This window comes from Xyrauchen texanus, chromosome 8 (genome assembly GCF_025860055.1).
Source record: "Xyrauchen texanus isolate HMW12.3.18 chromosome 8, RBS_HiC_50CHRs, whole genome shotgun sequence".
Lineage (NCBI taxonomy): Eukaryota > Metazoa > Chordata > Actinopteri > Cypriniformes > Catostomidae > Xyrauchen > Xyrauchen texanus.
Window position 1 is genome coordinate 26,030,799 of NC_068283.1, and position 16,022 is coordinate 26,046,820.

General features: G+C 42.2%; 1 protein-coding gene across 4 annotated transcripts in view; it reads left to right on the plus strand.

Annotated features, from left to right (window-relative positions):
* The window catches only part of LOC127647553 (mitogen-activated protein kinase kinase kinase 3-like), a 55,139-nt gene that overhangs the window by 29,331 nt on the left and 9,786 nt on the right, over nt 1-16,022 (plus strand). For all 4 annotated transcript variants that reach the window (XM_052131852.1, XM_052131854.1, XM_052131851.1 and 1 more), the window contains 11 exons: nt 3,996-4,126; nt 4,207-4,247; nt 5,031-5,130; nt 7,028-7,141; nt 7,287-7,407; nt 10,711-10,844; nt 12,735-12,808; nt 12,917-12,984; nt 13,099-13,194; nt 14,220-14,381; nt 14,518-14,666. In XM_052131852.1, coding sequence (XP_051987812.1) covers nt 3,996-4,126; nt 4,207-4,247; nt 5,031-5,130; nt 7,028-7,141; nt 7,287-7,407; nt 10,711-10,844; nt 12,735-12,808; nt 12,917-12,984; nt 13,099-13,194; nt 14,220-14,381; nt 14,518-14,666 — 1,190 coding nt within the window. The remainder of the gene's footprint in view (nt 1-3,995; nt 4,127-4,206; nt 4,248-5,030; nt 5,131-7,027; nt 7,142-7,286; nt 7,408-10,710; nt 10,845-12,734; nt 12,809-12,916; nt 12,985-13,098; nt 13,195-14,219; nt 14,382-14,517; nt 14,667-16,022) is intronic.

The window sequence follows — 16,022 nt, forward strand, 5'->3', positions numbered from 1 at the left end:
CCCTAGCACGGAGTTTAGAGGCGTGGGTTTCACTGCCCAACCAGTCACGCTAGCTACACCGGACCATTCGACTCGGTTACGCAATTCAGTTTGCCAGGTCTCCGCCCCCCTTCGTGGGCGTACATTTTTCCGCAGTACATGGCCAACGTGCCCATTCCCTGTGCGAAGAAATCGCCTCCCTTCTATTAAAGGACACAATAGAGCCTGTCCCTCCAACCGAAACGAAGAAGGGTTTCTACAGCCCTTACTTCGTTGTACCCAAGAAAGGCGGCGGCTTACGACCGATCTTGGACCTGCGAGTTTTCAATCGGACCTTGTCCAAACTCCTGTTCAAAATGCTCACCCAGAAACCAATTCTATCTGGCGTCCGGCATCTAGATTGGTTCGCAGTGGTAGACCTGAAGGACGCGTACTTCCACGTCTCAATTCACCCTCGACATCGACCCTTCCTACGGTTCGCGTTCGACGGCCAGGCATATCAGTACAGGCATATCAGTACAAAGTCCTCCCCTTCGGCCTGTCTCTGTCCCCTCGCGTCTTCACGAAAGTCACAGAAGCAGCTCTTGCCCCGCTCCGAGAAGCCTGCATACGCATACTCAATTACCTCGATGACTGGCTCGTACTGGCCCACTCCCGAGAGTTACTATGCGCACACAGAGACCAGGTGCTCAGCCACCTCAGCCGTTTTGGCTTCAGGTCAACTGGGAAAAGAGCAAGCTCTCCCCGGTCCAGAGCATCTCTTTTCTCGGTCTGGAGTTAGACTCAGTCTCAATGACAGCACGTCTCTCCAACGAGCGTGCTCAGTCAGTGCTGAAATGCCTCGCTTCCTTCAAGCCAGGCGCCGTGGTCCCGCTAAAACGTTTCCAACAGCTCCTGGGGCATATGGCATCCTCCGCGGCAGCCGCGCCGCTGGGGTTGATGCATATGAGACCACTTCAGCACTGGCTCCGGACTCGAGTCCCGAGACGAGCATGGCACCACGGCACGCACAAATACAACTCCGCCAAACCTTAAAACCCTGGACAGACCTCTGCTTTCTAAGGGCAGGAGTACCCTTGCAGCAGGTGTCCCGATGCGTTCTGGTCACAACCGACGCCTCCAAATTGGGTTGGGGCGCCGTGTGCAACGGGCGCGCAGCCGCAGGCCAGTGGAACCGAGGCCCGCTGCGCTAGCACATCAACTGCCTAGAGCTGCTGGCTGTTTTTCTGGCCCTGCAGAAGTTTCTCCCGTTAATTCGGAACAAACATGTCCTAGTCAGGACAGACAGCACCACGGTCGTAGCCTACATAAACCGCCAAGGCGGAGTACGCTCCCTCCCACATGTCACAGCTCGCCCGTCGTCTCCTCCTTTGGAGTCAGCAGCGACTCAAGTCACTGCGCGCCACTCACATCCCCGGCAACCTCAATGTGATAGCGGACGCGCTGTCAAGACAAAGCTTGCCTGGCGGAGAGTGGAGGCTCCACCCCAGTCGGTCCAGCTGATTTGGGACCGGTTCGGCAAGGCTCAGGTAGACCTGTTTGCCTCCCAAGAAACCTCCCACTGCCCGCTCTGGTATGCCCGGACAGAGGCTCCCCTCGGGGCAGGCGCGTCGGCACACAGCTGGCCTCGCGAGGGCTGCTGCAAGTACGCATTTCCCCAGTGAGCCTTCTTGCACAGGTGCTATGCAAGTTCAGGGAGGGCGAGGAGCAAGTCATTCTGGTAGCCCCTTACTGGCCCACCCGGACTTGGTTTTGGACCTCACGCTCCTCACGACAGCCCCTCCCTGGCGAATTCCCTGAGGAAGGACCTTCTTTCTCAGGGGCGGGGCACGCTCTGGCACCCGCACCCAGACCTCTGGAACCTCCATGTCTGGCCCTTGGGCCGGGATCGCGGAAGATCTAGCCGGCCTACCATCGACCGTCATAGATACAATCAATCAAGCCAGAGCCCCCTCTACCAGGCATCTTTACGCTCTAAAGTGGCGTCTGTTCACGGACTGGTGTTCTTCCCGAGCCGAAGACCCACAGAAGTGCGCAGTTAGGTCAGTGCTCGTGTTTCTTCAGGAGAGGCTGGAGAGGAGGCTGTCCCCCTCCACCCTCAAGGTGTATGTCGCCGCTATCGCGGCCCACCACGACACGGTAGATGGCAAGTCTCTTGGTATGCACGACTTAATTGTCAGGTTCCTAAAAGGTGCCCGGAGGATAACTCCCTCCCGGCCTAAACTGTTCCCCTCCTGGGATCTCTCGGTCGTCCTTACGGGACTCCAGAGACCCCCCTTCGAGCCGCTTGACTCAGTTGGACTCAGGGCCCTCTCTCTCAAGACCGCCCTGCTGATCGCGCTCACTTCCATCAAGAGGGTCGGGGACCTGCATGCGTTCTCTGTTAGCGACGCTTGCCTGGAGTTCGGTCCGGCAGACACTTTCGTGATCCTAAGACCGCGACCGGGCTACGTGCCCAAGGTTCCTACCACACCCTTCAGGGATCCTGGGGTCTGGTTGCCCCGGGAGGAGGCAGACCCAGCCCTTTCACTGCTGTGTCCAGTACGCGCTTTGCATATTTATCTGGACCGCACACAGAGCACCAGACGCTCTGAGCAGCTCTTCGTCTGCTTTGGGGGACAGCAGAAAGGGCAGCTGTCTCCAAGCAGAGACTCGCCCACTGGGTTGTCGACACCATTTCCCTGGCTTATCACACCCAGGCCGTGCCCCCCCCCTTGCGGGTCCGAGCTCACTCCACCAGGAGTGTTGCGTCCTCATGGGCACTGGCTAGGGGCACTGCCCTAGCAGACATTTGTAGAGCAGCAGGCTGGGCAACACCTAACACTTTTGCGAGATTCTACAATCTCCAAGTTGAGTCGGTATCGTCCCGTGTCTTCTCAGGTACCGAGCCCATAGAACTCAGTGGCACGCTGACGATCTGACCGGGTGAACCGCTTGCACCTAGCGCCCTTCCCCCTAACCAGGGGAAACCGTGCGCCGTCATTCCCAGGAGATCCCAGGTTTGGGACACTGGTTGATTCCTCCCTAGGCCTCGTGGGTCGCAGTTCAGCGGAGGAACTCGCCGACCCAAGCCACTGCGGGTACCGCAAGCTACCCTGTACTGGTATAGGTGCTCCACAGGTAAGGCCTCCTTCGGACTCCCCCTGTGTGTAACACCACGGTTCTGTCCCCTCTGGCGAGCGGACTCCCGTGTTTCCCTTAGGCAGTCACCCCCTCTATGAGGCTGGATCCACCACCGCACCAACTTTTCCACATAGGCCATAAGTCAGGCCTCTGATGGTTTTGCCACTTAAACTTGCCTCCCCTCTCGGGTAGGCGTGGCCTCCACAGGGTCTTCTCCGCCCTGAATAAGGGCTAAGACCCCCTTCCCTCAATGCGTGTATGCGAGAAACATAGAGAGAAAAGAGGCCCGGCCAGGCTTGGCTCGTTCCCAGGTTGGCGGCCAGCACCTTGTTCCCCCCTCCAGGGTAACGATAAGGAATCCTGATGGCTTAAATGGGGCATTGGGGAAGGGTACGTGCAGCCTGATACAGTTGGTCGTCCTGCACGTAAGAATACCTGCTTGCTCCTGTATCAGCAGTTCACGTACACTGCTCGGCGCATGGCACTTTTATAAGCGGACCCCTAGTGTCGCTTCTCTGACACAACGTGGAGAGAGCGGCAGAAGGGGAACGTCTAGGTTACGTATGTAACCTCCGTTCCCCGATGGAGGGAACGAGACGTTGTGTCTCCCCTGCCACATCACTGAGCCGAGCCACTGTTGTGGCCGGACCATTTCCGGCTCCTCAGAAAAATCCTGAATGAACTCACGTATTTGCGCCGCTTAAATACCCGTATGTCAGGGGGCGGGACATGCAAATACTGGTTGCCAACTCTCATTGGCCTTTTTTCATAGTTCAGAAGGGAATATCGGCGCACAAGAGAGACATCTAGTGTCGCTTCTCTGACACAACGTCTCGTTCCCTCCATCGGGGAACGGAGGTTACATACGTAACCTAGACGTTTTCTCTCTTCAGATGAGAGACAGGCTCTCCATTCAATTATGAAGGATCTGGTGGCCCTGCAGATGACTAGGCGCCAGCCCACCTCAACTTATGACACAACAAAACCAAAACCTGTCAGCACTGCAAGCTCATCCAACAGAATGGTAATACACATATACATATAAATGAGATATAACTCCCCTGTGACCCCATGGTGACCTCAGTGCTCTGTTTCTTTCTCCAGGATGATGTTAGGATTAAATTTGAGTTTTGCGGTGAAAGAAGGTAAATCTGAGTTTTCTTTTTGTTTGTTTTTTTACTGGGCTATGTATATGCTGTATGCGATAGACAGACAGACCTTATACATTTCAATAAAAAGACAGAATTAGAAAATATACACTATAGACAAGAGTATACCTTACACTGCAAATTCTACAGGTTTTACACAATATTTATGGTATGCACAAAAAGCATCTTTTGCACATGTATTATACTGCTCATTGATGCGCAGAAAGCATACACATGTGAGATTGTACATGTGTAATGCATAGCATTGAATCAAGAACATTTGTAAAAGCCAGCACCAGAAGTAATTAAATAATAATTGCACAAAAGCATATTGCAAAGATGCTTGTTTAGAGGAAGCTCATAAGTCAATGTCACTTCTGCATAATTGTGGAGTGTTAAAAATAAAATAATAGTAATGCTCAAATGGCAGTGCAAACAGACATAAACCAACATGTATACAAGAACATTTGATACATAGAGATAACTAGAAGGAATCTCTCATACACATGCACAGACATACACGTATGTGGCACTCTCAGTTCTAAGACTGGTATCGCAGTGAAAAAGGGAAAGGACTGTGGTTTGTGTGTGGTTGCCAGGAGAGACCACAACTATGCTAGGTGTGTTCTCTGGAATCTGTTAGCGCTGCAGATTCAAGTGTGTGTGTGCATGTGTTTGTCTGAAATTGCAGATTACACATCTAAAGAAATGTCAGCTTCTTGTTTTATGTCCTCCATCTGTTTGCGTGGCATGTGTGTATGTTTATTTATGTTTGTGTAGGATTCTGATGTTTGGGCGGCCTGTGCAGTTTGAAGAAATCCAGCAGAAAGTCAAAACATTCTTTGGTCAGCAGTTGGACTTGCATTATATGAATAATGAGGTATTGATTCATATTCTGATTCACTCAGCCACGCTCAATTCACTTGTCTGACGATTGCTGTACCCTTACCCAAAATATATTTTCTGATGAACACAAAGATTTTTAGAAAACAATGTCAGCTCTGTCGGTCCTCACAATGCAAGTAAATGGTGACCAAAAATTTGAAGCTCCAAAATGCACATAAAGGGAGCATAAAAGTAATCCATATGAATCCAGTTGTTAAATCCATGTCTTCCGAAGCAATATAAGTTTGGGAGAGAAACAGATTCATATTTAAGTCCTTTTTTCAACAATTTCTCCTCCCTGCCCAGTAGGAGGCGACATGCATGAAGAAAGCTAATCGGCAAAAACAAAAGGAAAATGTGAAAGGAGATTATCGTATAAAAAAGGACTTAAATATCGATCCGTTTCTCAACAACACCTATCATATAAGAATGAGCTTTATTGCCAAGTATACTACAGTTTACACAAAGAAAATCTAAAAATCATAATAAATCTCTGATTGACAAGTTCACTTTCAAAATGGATTGCTTTGACCTGTATTCCAATGATTGACTTATGATCAATAATATGGTAGTAAACAATACATTGTATTCTAAAGCTGCTTTTTGTTTTGTCTTATCAATGATGAACTCTTCTGCCACAAGAATCTAATGCATATTATTTATCTGAATATTTTGTATTTATATATAAATAATTTGTAAATATTTAATGATAACTATGTATAATTATTTCATCAATATTTATAAAATTATTTTTATATGAGGGACTTTCTCGATTTCATAGCTAAACCAAACCAGAGAGTTATAGAAATGCAGAGAACAGACTCAATGACTGCTGAGTAGAACTGTATCATCAGCTCCTGTGGCAGGTTTAACTTCCTCAACTGGTGAAGGAAATACAACTTCTGCTGGGCCTTTTTCGCAATATCACTTCTGAAGATGTGGCTTTAACCACCAGAGTCATCTGGAGTGCTTTTATATTCCCTTTATGCGTTTTTAGGAGCTTCAGAGTTCTGGCCACCATTCACTTACATTGTATGGACCTACAGAGCTTAAACATTCTTCTAAAATGTATTTGTGTTCATCAGAGAAAAAGTCATGCACATCTGGGATGGCATAAGGGTGAGAAAATACTGTCATCATTTAAAATTTTGGGTGAACTATCCTCAACTAACTTGAATGTCCACTTTGTTAGCCCTATTTCTTGAATGGTTTATAAAATTCATGGTTTCTCACTTCATTTTAATGATTGTTGTTCTCTTCATTAAGTATACACCTGAAAGGAGCACTCAGGAGTAATTTTTTGTTTATTTTGTGCTGGCCAAATTATCTTGGTCTTTATACCGACACCTGTCAGTGTCGATGCTGCTTAGCACAAATTCAAGTCTTTTTTTTTTTTCTAACCATAAAGCATATTTTTTGTTTCTTTATTTTGAGTAATAGTTTCCTATAACAGGGATGTTACACATATCAATTGATTTTAAAATGGCATACACCATGATGTGACTCAAAGAGACACTCATTTTTGCCCACTAATATGATTTAACATAATTCACCCAACATTTTTAATTATGTCTTCATTTACTGACCCTCAAATTGTTTTAACTCGTATGACTTTTTTTTTTTTTAACTCATGTTTTACTTCCGTGGAACACAAAATAAGATTTTAGATTGATTGTTAGCCTCGGTCACTGTTCACTTTCAGTGAATGGATTGACATGCACTGAAAGTGAATGAGGTTAACATTGTATTCCTTTAACCATATTTTTCAAAAGTATTCATTTCTTTGTGTGAAAATTTAGAGACTACTGAGTGTATATTTAATGCAGGGTTTAGCAATAAATGAACTCAAATGCATTAAGTGCAGTTCTGCATGTTTATGAATTTGCGCACAGCTGTCTATCCCCCTGCGTAGTCAGGATGACTTGGATAAAGCCATTGATCTGCTGGACCGCAGCTCAAACATGAAGAGCATCAAGATTTTGCTGCTGACACAGGAACAAAGCAATGTGAGACAACACAATTTAATATTGTATTTCAAAATATAACAGTTAAATATGAGCAGTCAGAATCGCATTTATTTTGTGCAGAGCAAGAATGATTGATTACCATACATTGTGTGTGTGTGTTTGGGGGGGGTGCGCGCGTGTGCAGGCCTCTTCTCCATCTCATCACACGGTATGTAAGCAGGTCCGCATGAAAACATCTCAGTCCACTGGTGATGTCAGCACTGCCTACCAGTCCTCGGAACCAAGAGGACGCCACCACTCTACCAGTGAGTACACAAACACCCTGTTCGATCCCATTGAGACGAGCGGAGTGAAAACTTGAATGAAAGAAAAGTTGATTATGAATAAATGTACATTTAGTTTGTACTGAGAAGCATCTAAAAAAAGTTAATTGTAATTCAAATGTATTATTTTTCCCAATTATGATGTGTCATGTATTTCTATGCTTATTTATGAGTATCACACCATTAGCTTAGCTACATGATAATGTCAAACTCTATTGAAACCAAATCTCCCATGAGGAATGTTTTTGTGTTGCACACTCTTATCGGGTTCAAAGACAGTTAGGATGCCACCATAAGCCTGTTTTACATTGCACGCTGAAGCAATGCATGAGCTGAACCGAAGCAGTGTGTCATGAAAATATTTCAACAAATAACACGTATGCTTTTACACCAGTAGCGTTTCTGCTACAGAAACTGTTGTGCTCTATTCAGAAAATCAAGTTATAAAATGGTTATCAGGAGTGAGCTATTGATAAGTATTACAAACATTATTGTCATGAAATCGTATTTACATGATGCTGGTGTAATCTAATGCAGTCTTGAGAATTATTTCATGTAGTACCAGCTAACACAATGAGCACTGCACATTTCAAATGTCATCATTCTGTATAATGATGAGGGGGGGGATGATGAACACAGGACGGTTTGATCACTTGATTTGTCTTAATGATATTGTCAGAAATAAGTAATTATGCACAGCCCTTGTATAGTGATATTTGTGTTGAGTAGTTTCCTCAAAAAAGGGATGCATCTCCAAGAATATGTTAACTCACCGTCTTCACTAACAGCCAGGTGACAGCATCCCACATATTTTGCAAGGATTAATCAACACTTGGTTACAATTGTCTTTCAAAACATGTTCTGAATTTACCGACCACACATGGTGGTTGTGTACATTTGTTTACATTTTTTGTTTAAAACAAACACCCACACTATACTACAAATATATGCTTAAAGGGTTAGTTCACCCAAAAATGAAAATTATCCAATCATTTACACACCCTCAAGCCATCCTAGGTGTATGACTTTCTTCATTCAGCCAAACGTAATCGGAGTTATATTAAAAAATATCCTGGCTCTACCAAGCTTTATAATGGGAGTGAATGGTACCTTAGATTTTGAAGCCCAAAAAAGCACATCCATCCATCCATCAAAAAGTAATCCATATGGCTCCAGGGTGATAATAAAGGCCTTCTGAAGCAAAGCGATGCATTTTTGTAAGAAAAATATCCATATGTATAACTTTATGAACTATAATCACTGGCTTCCGGTAAAGGCCATCTCTGTGTACACAAGAGAGTTGAGTTGACGTAGGCAAAGCCTAAGCTCCGGTGAGAAGTGACGAATGCGGAAGCGCGCATTGTTTACAGCGAAGAAAAATGCAGAAAAGGAGCGAGTTGTTTTAGCTATACTGTAGATTTGTATTAGTCTGAAAATGGTGCGTTCGTGCATCTATCCAGTCATCCCAATCGTTCATTCATGGCAGTAAACACACTCGACCTCTGTTGGCATTACCTTGCATTTCCAGCATGAGCACCACCACGTCTCCGTCTTCCAGAGTCGTTTGTTTGTGCCGCTACTGCAGCCTCCTCCATCTCCCGAAGATCCTACTTGGTGTACTTCGGTTCAAACAAATAGGGCTGGGCAAAAAACTAAATCCCCTTCTCTTATCGAAATCCTATGACATTTTTCTTTAAAAATACTCATTGTTGTCTTCTAATTCATGACAGGCATTTTGATTTGCGCTTCCGCATACTTCTCACCGGAGCTTACACTACGGTCATACGCCGGAACTCGACTCTCTTGTGAACACGCGGACGGCCGTTACCGGAAGCCAGTGATTATAGTTTATATTGTTCTTACAAAAACACAACACTTTGCTTCAGAAGGCCTTTATTCACCCCCTGGAGCCATATGGATTACTTTTTTGATGGATGGATGTGCTTTTTTGGGCTTCAAAATCTAAGGTACCCTTCACTCCCATTATAAAGCTTGGTAGAGCCATTATATTTTTTTATATAACTCAGTTTGTGTTTGGCAGAAAGAAGAAAGACATATACACCTAGGATGGCTTGAGGGTGAGTAAATCATGTGATATTTTTTGTTTTTGGGTGAACTAACCCTTTAATCTGTGCAATATCTACTTTTTCGTGTCAACTCATTATGTCCATCAACCGTGCACTGTAGCAAAAATAGCCTCAAATCTGAAACTCACGCTATGTTGCTGCTTCTGCACTGCTTCTGCCTTGCACTGACACCCTACATCTGCTTTCGATGTAAAAACACTTATTTGATAACATGGTCACCGAAAAATATATGCTCTTCTTCTGTCCTGCTTCGGCATACAGTGTAAACGGGCTTTAGTAGGCAGTAGCTTCTTTCACTGCTGAACATCAAAAAAACACTGCCTTTCTTATCAGTCTTCTTTGCCTGGTATTTTTCTCTTTCTTTCTCTCTCTCTCTCTGTCTCTGTTGTTTCTTTGACTTCCTCTGTGAGCAGTGGGTCCTCTTCCTTTTCCTGTCCACCATCACTGACTGCTCCACAATGGCTCGCTGGCTCCCAGCCAATCAGATTGCAGGACACTATTAGCATGGTGGGCCATTGGCCTGTTATAGAGATGGTGTGTGTTTTAGGGGGAGGGGAGGTTGTTACAGCATGTGATGTCTGGAGAAAAACACAAGTTCTTAGAAGCTCTGTGACCAAAGGAAAAAGACGTTTGTTTATGCTTTGCTTCTGTCTCATGATAGCTGTTCTGCTTTTAGATAATGGCCTTGTCACAGCATATCTTGTTGCATAGTATTTTGGGACTTTATTATTTCACATTAAAGCAATTGGAGTGATTTTTTTTTTTATACATGATCCTACTATCCAACTACATCATGCAACCTGTATGAGTGCATCAGTCTAATGTTCTTTTGGTGTAACCTTATGGGCAGGACAAAGCTGAAATTGAATCACAATTCATTTAAATAGCTAGATTATTTATTTGTCATGGCTATTAATGATTATTGGTTCCCCTTTTTTTTGGACTAGTTTTCCATTAGCGGACTAAAATAATCATCTTTTATTCATTAAGTGTATTGCAGTGGAATTGATATAGCTATGCAAACTCCAAAATACTTGCCTACATACAGTGGCATACCAGATATTTTGCCCCGCATTAGGTTTGGGCCCCCCAATACTGTGCTGTGTCAGTGAATGTAGTTGCTTTTCTCCATTGTCATACCAATTTTATGTAATTTTTGCAATGCTCCTCCTGTCCATTCTCTTGCACCTCTACATAGGCTCTCAAAATACTGGGCGAAGTTCTCCGCCGCCTGGTTATGTTCCTGAGCGTCAACAGCGAATCGCACGTCAAGGATCCTATACCAGCATCAATAGTGAGGGGGAGTTCATACCTGAAACCAGTGACCAGTGTGTGAGTGACATGCATTAAGAAATCCAAGGTTGCTTTAAAAACTACAACACATTTAGTCCTTTGGTATTAATGTGTAACTATACATTGTAGAATTATTTTATTATTTATACGTTTTATAATATAATACACAGTGGCAAGAAAAAGTATGTGAACCATTTGGAATTACCTGAAATAAATAAAAAGTGATCTCATCTTCATCAGAGTCACAAGTATAGACAAACACAATGTGCTTAAGCTAACAACACACTAACAATTAAATAGTTAATGTTTTTATTGAACACATCTCATTAAACATTCACAGTGCTGTAGAAAAAGTAAGTGAACCCTTGGATTTAATAACTGGCCGATGTTCAGATGGAATTTTGGACCATTGTTCTTACAGAACTGCTTCAACTCAGCCATATTCTTAAAAGAGCCATTCACACAGACATCCTGAGGTCAGTCCACAGCATCTCTCTTAGATTAAGGTCTGGCCTTTGACTGAGCCATTCTGTAGTGGATATACTTCGATGTTTAGGGCAATCGTCCTGCTGCATCACCCAACTTCTACTGCTCTTCAGCTGGCGCACAGCCATCCTGACGTTATCCTGTTGGAATCTTTATAAACTTGGGAATACATTTTTCCCTCTGATAGCAAGCAGTCCATGCCCCCGAAGCTGCAAAGCAGCCCCAAATCATGATGCTCCCTCCAATGTACTTCATTGTAAGGATGTTATATTGGAATGCAGTGCCGGTTTTTGCACCATATGTAGTGCTGCGTGTTCTTCCCAAACAATTTAACCTTAGTCCCATCAGTCCACAAAAACATTTCCCCAGTAGCGTTGTGGAGTGTCAAGGTGGTCTTTGGTTAATTTCAGTCATGCAGCTATTTGTTTTTGGAAAGCAGCTGCTTCTTTCGTGGTGTCCTGCCATTGACACATGCCTGTTTAAAGTTTTCCGCATAGTAAATTCATGAACCAAGATATTAACCGGTTTCAATGATTTTTTCAAGTCATTAACAGTCACTTTAGGGTTCTTTTTTTTTTTTTTTACCTCATTGAGCATTCTGCGGCATGATCTTTGAGTCATCTTCTAGGGAGAGTAGCCACAGTACTATATTGTCTCCATTTATAGAGAATTTGTCTTACTGTGGACAGATGAATGTCTAAGCTCTTCAATATAACTTTATAACCCTTTCCAGCTTTATGCGAAGCAACAATTCTTTATTGTAGATCTTTTTTTCTTTTTTTTTTCGAGGAATGGTCCATGTCAGCAGATGCTGCTTGTGAATAGCAAACTCAAAATGTCAGAGTGTGTTTAATAAGTCAAAGTAGCTCTAACCCACAACTCCAATCTCGTTTCATTAATTGGATGGCAGGTTTGTCAACTCTGTAATTAGTTTTTGTTGATGTCATTAGCTTAGAGGTTCACACATTTTTTGCCACTGTATCTACGACTTATCTGTATGCCATTTCAGACAACCATCTGTTGTTCAACAAGTGCTGGATATTACATAACATCAAACTCCACTAAGCAGAAATTAATGATCATAATCATGGTAATTTTGTAACACGGTAACTTACGCAACTATTGTACTATCCTAAAGGGTTATATATGTTGCAAACTTGCTTTTCCTTTGAGCCTGTATTAATTTTAAAAAAGTGCCAAATAGGCTGCATAGATTTAAATGTGCTGCACAGAAAACATATTTATAATAGATATCAGTGTTTCGTTTGGAACAGTGAGCAGTTCCCATTGAAGCATCACATACTGCACTTGTCATAGTTGTTCAAGCAGTATGACAGAATTTCAAGTAGGATATACTCATTTTATACACTGCTAAAGACATTCAATAACCTAACTAGCTATTGTGCCATCAGAGTCACTTTTATTTAATTATTAAATTTAAAGGTGCTTGATCCTTGGAGCAGCGCAGAAAACTCAGTGTCTGGCAGCTGTCAATCACTGGACAGCAACTCTGACAGGTAAAGAAATCCTGACGAGTACGATATGGGATGTATTGTAATTATACTGCCATTTTAAGTGCCTTTCAAGGTGGTATTTTCCAATTAATTGTCTCTCCTGTCTCGTAGCCCCTCACTCAGGAAGCCTCGCACGCACAGGGTTAAAAGTTACCCTGACAACCGGCAAGACTGTGCAGGTGTGTGCCAATGCAATGAACAAAACAATTGATGAAGTTCTAAACATTTTAAGATCCTCTGACCTTTCACCCAAATTTCCCATCCCCTCTCCCCCTCACTCTCTCTCCTTTTAGACCGGGAAAACCACGTAAATGATAAGATTGTGGGAAAGGGAGGGACGTTCCCTCGGAGGTATCACGTGTCCCTGCACCATAAAGACCAAAGTGAAGGTATGAAATGTAATCTGTATACATAAGGGCAAGGTCATGTATTAAATATTCACAATATATTTTGCTGGCAATGTAAAAGGAATTACACTGTAAAAATCACTTTATGCACATCTTATTTGGCCATTACATTTCCTAAAGAGCATGTAATCCTTCCTTGTGATTCAAGAGAACAAGAGCATTAAAACATAGATTTTAAGAGATATTTTTTAAAGGCAGAAGTTTTAATAGCATCTCTGATTTAAAGCTGAAATGTGTAATTTCTGCACCACTGAACGGAGCTGCAAGAATTAAAAAAAGTTTTTTTGTTTTTTTTTTGTACACTCTCCATTCTCCACAGTTGAGCAAACAAACAGCCCCACCCCAAACTCACACCATTGGTTGAGTCAATGTTGTTGTGTCTGGCTGGAGGGGTCATTCAAAACAAACAGGAATTTTTATAGTGCCACAGAGGCACAAGTGTTTACAGTTTTCGAGAAAATTATCCTACGAATGGATTACTTATAGTTGTCTCTGCATATTAAGATTGGTAAAAAAGTGTTTTAACTCTGAAAAAGTTACACTCTTCAGCTTTTAAATTTCAGTAGCTAAAACAGCATTAGAGTTGGTAAGTTTAATTCATTTTCATGAATCAGTTTGTCCATTTCAGTGAATTGGCTCAAAAGTTTGATTCAACGATGAATTTCTATCATCATTCAAAAATGTTTGCGAAAATCATTGTGGGCAATTTTTATATAATAAATTGTTTTAGGAAAAATATATGTAGGTGAAGATTGTGGTTTATTACTATGTATTATGTTGGTGCATGTAAATACTTCCTATTGTTCATTTAGTGAAAAACAAAGTGGGAAATCGAGTTAATCTTGAATAGAGTAAATTTTTTTCATCCAGCCCTAGTAAATACTCAAATTTACCATTACACTCTGATTAACCCGAAGCATACATGCATATACTGTGCATTTCTTTTGTATGGCATTTTAGCAGTTCCTGCAACGGCAAACATTTATGCCAATAATGCTTATCTTCAGGTCGACGGACATTTCCACGGATCCGCCGGCCTCAGGGTAACCTATTTACATTGGTGCCATCACGGCGATCACTGAACGGCAGTGAGGAGAGTTTGGGGAGCTGGCAGCTAGTTGATGCGCAGGCCAGACTCCGCCCACAGGACCGCGCAGTCCCTCATAAGTGTGAGTGTGATTTAGCTGTTATAGATTATGATTGTGCTTTGTTGCAGAATAGAAGTGTTTTAAGTGTTGTTTGGGTGAAGGTGAAATGTTCAGTTCATTTGTTTATAATTGTAAATTTAAATGTGCATGTATGTAGCCCCTACAGCTCCAGTGACGTGGCGTAGAGGGAAATTGCTTGGTCAGGGTGCTTTTGGGAGGGTGTATCTATGCTATGATGTGGACACAGGCAGAGAACTTGCAGCTAAACAGGTTCATTTTGACCCAGCCAGTCCAGAGACCAGCAAGGTAGCAAACATAAACACGACTAAATCTAACCCTGACCCTGCAGAAAATATTTAGCATTTTTGAAATACATTTTTGGAATAGAAAAAAAAAAATACACACACACATTCACACACATACACATTTTTTTCATTTCTGAGCGATTACCAGCATGTTTTTTTTCTGATATGGGTCTCTATCTTTCTTTCTCAAACTTTTCCCCCTCCCTTTTAACCCTCTGGGTTAAAGACATGCCTTAATATTTGTGCTTTTTTCAGTTGCTTAAAAACATATGAATGGCTGAAATCCTATAACACTGTATTCAGCACAAACTTGGCTAAAATAATATGTGAGCAACATGCATGTACATGTTTGTATTTTTGAGAAAATAACGTTTATGCATGATTTTTGAAAAAACATTTTTTTTAAAATGTTTGAAAAGAAGTCATTGAAATAAAGCCATATAACACATACTCAACATTTGTCCACAAGCCTTTTGAGAACTGGATCTTGTAGCCTAGAGTTTTTGCTACAAAATGATGTGAAAACCATCCTGATCACTCATTCATACAAAACAATATAGTAATTGAACTTTTGTAAGACACTTTTAGTGTTAGAAAGGTCATATGTGAGGAGACGTGAATTAACATGAATATTGATGTAATTCACACCTGAGGAGACAAAAGACCCCTCCCCTGGGCCTATCAATGAGGAATGTGACAAAGAGAATGAATGTGAGGCGACTTAAAGATCAAAATCAAGCTTTAAGTTAAAAGAAATAATCTCACTATACATTTTCTATACATAAAGACTTTACTTAATTTTAGACCTACACTACCATTTAAAAGTAGTCTCTTCTGCTCACCAAGAATGCATTTATTTGATCCAAAATACAGTAAAAAACATTGATATTGTGAACTATTTTTACAATTTAAAAGAACCGTTTTCTATTTGAATATATTGTAAAATGCAATTTGTGATCAAAGCTGAATTTTCAGCATCATTACTGCAGTCTTCAGTGTCACATGATCCTTCAGAAATCATTATAAAAGGCTGATTTTCTAATATTTGCATATTTACACCTGAACACACATTTGCAAGTACAAGCTTTGTTGATGATAATGAGGCTGCATAAACACTAGTTAAAATATTCTTAACATTCATATTATTTTTATACCATATTACATATCATATTTATATAATACAGCATACAATTTAAATACCTGCTTTAGCCGAAACAGCATTTAAATGTAACTAAAACTTGCTTATTAGGACATATTTCAATACTCTGAATCCTGGCTGGCAAGTCTGAAAACAGTCCCACTAGTAAAAATATGTACATGTTTATATAAAATAGCATGTCATCTAATGAAAATTTAA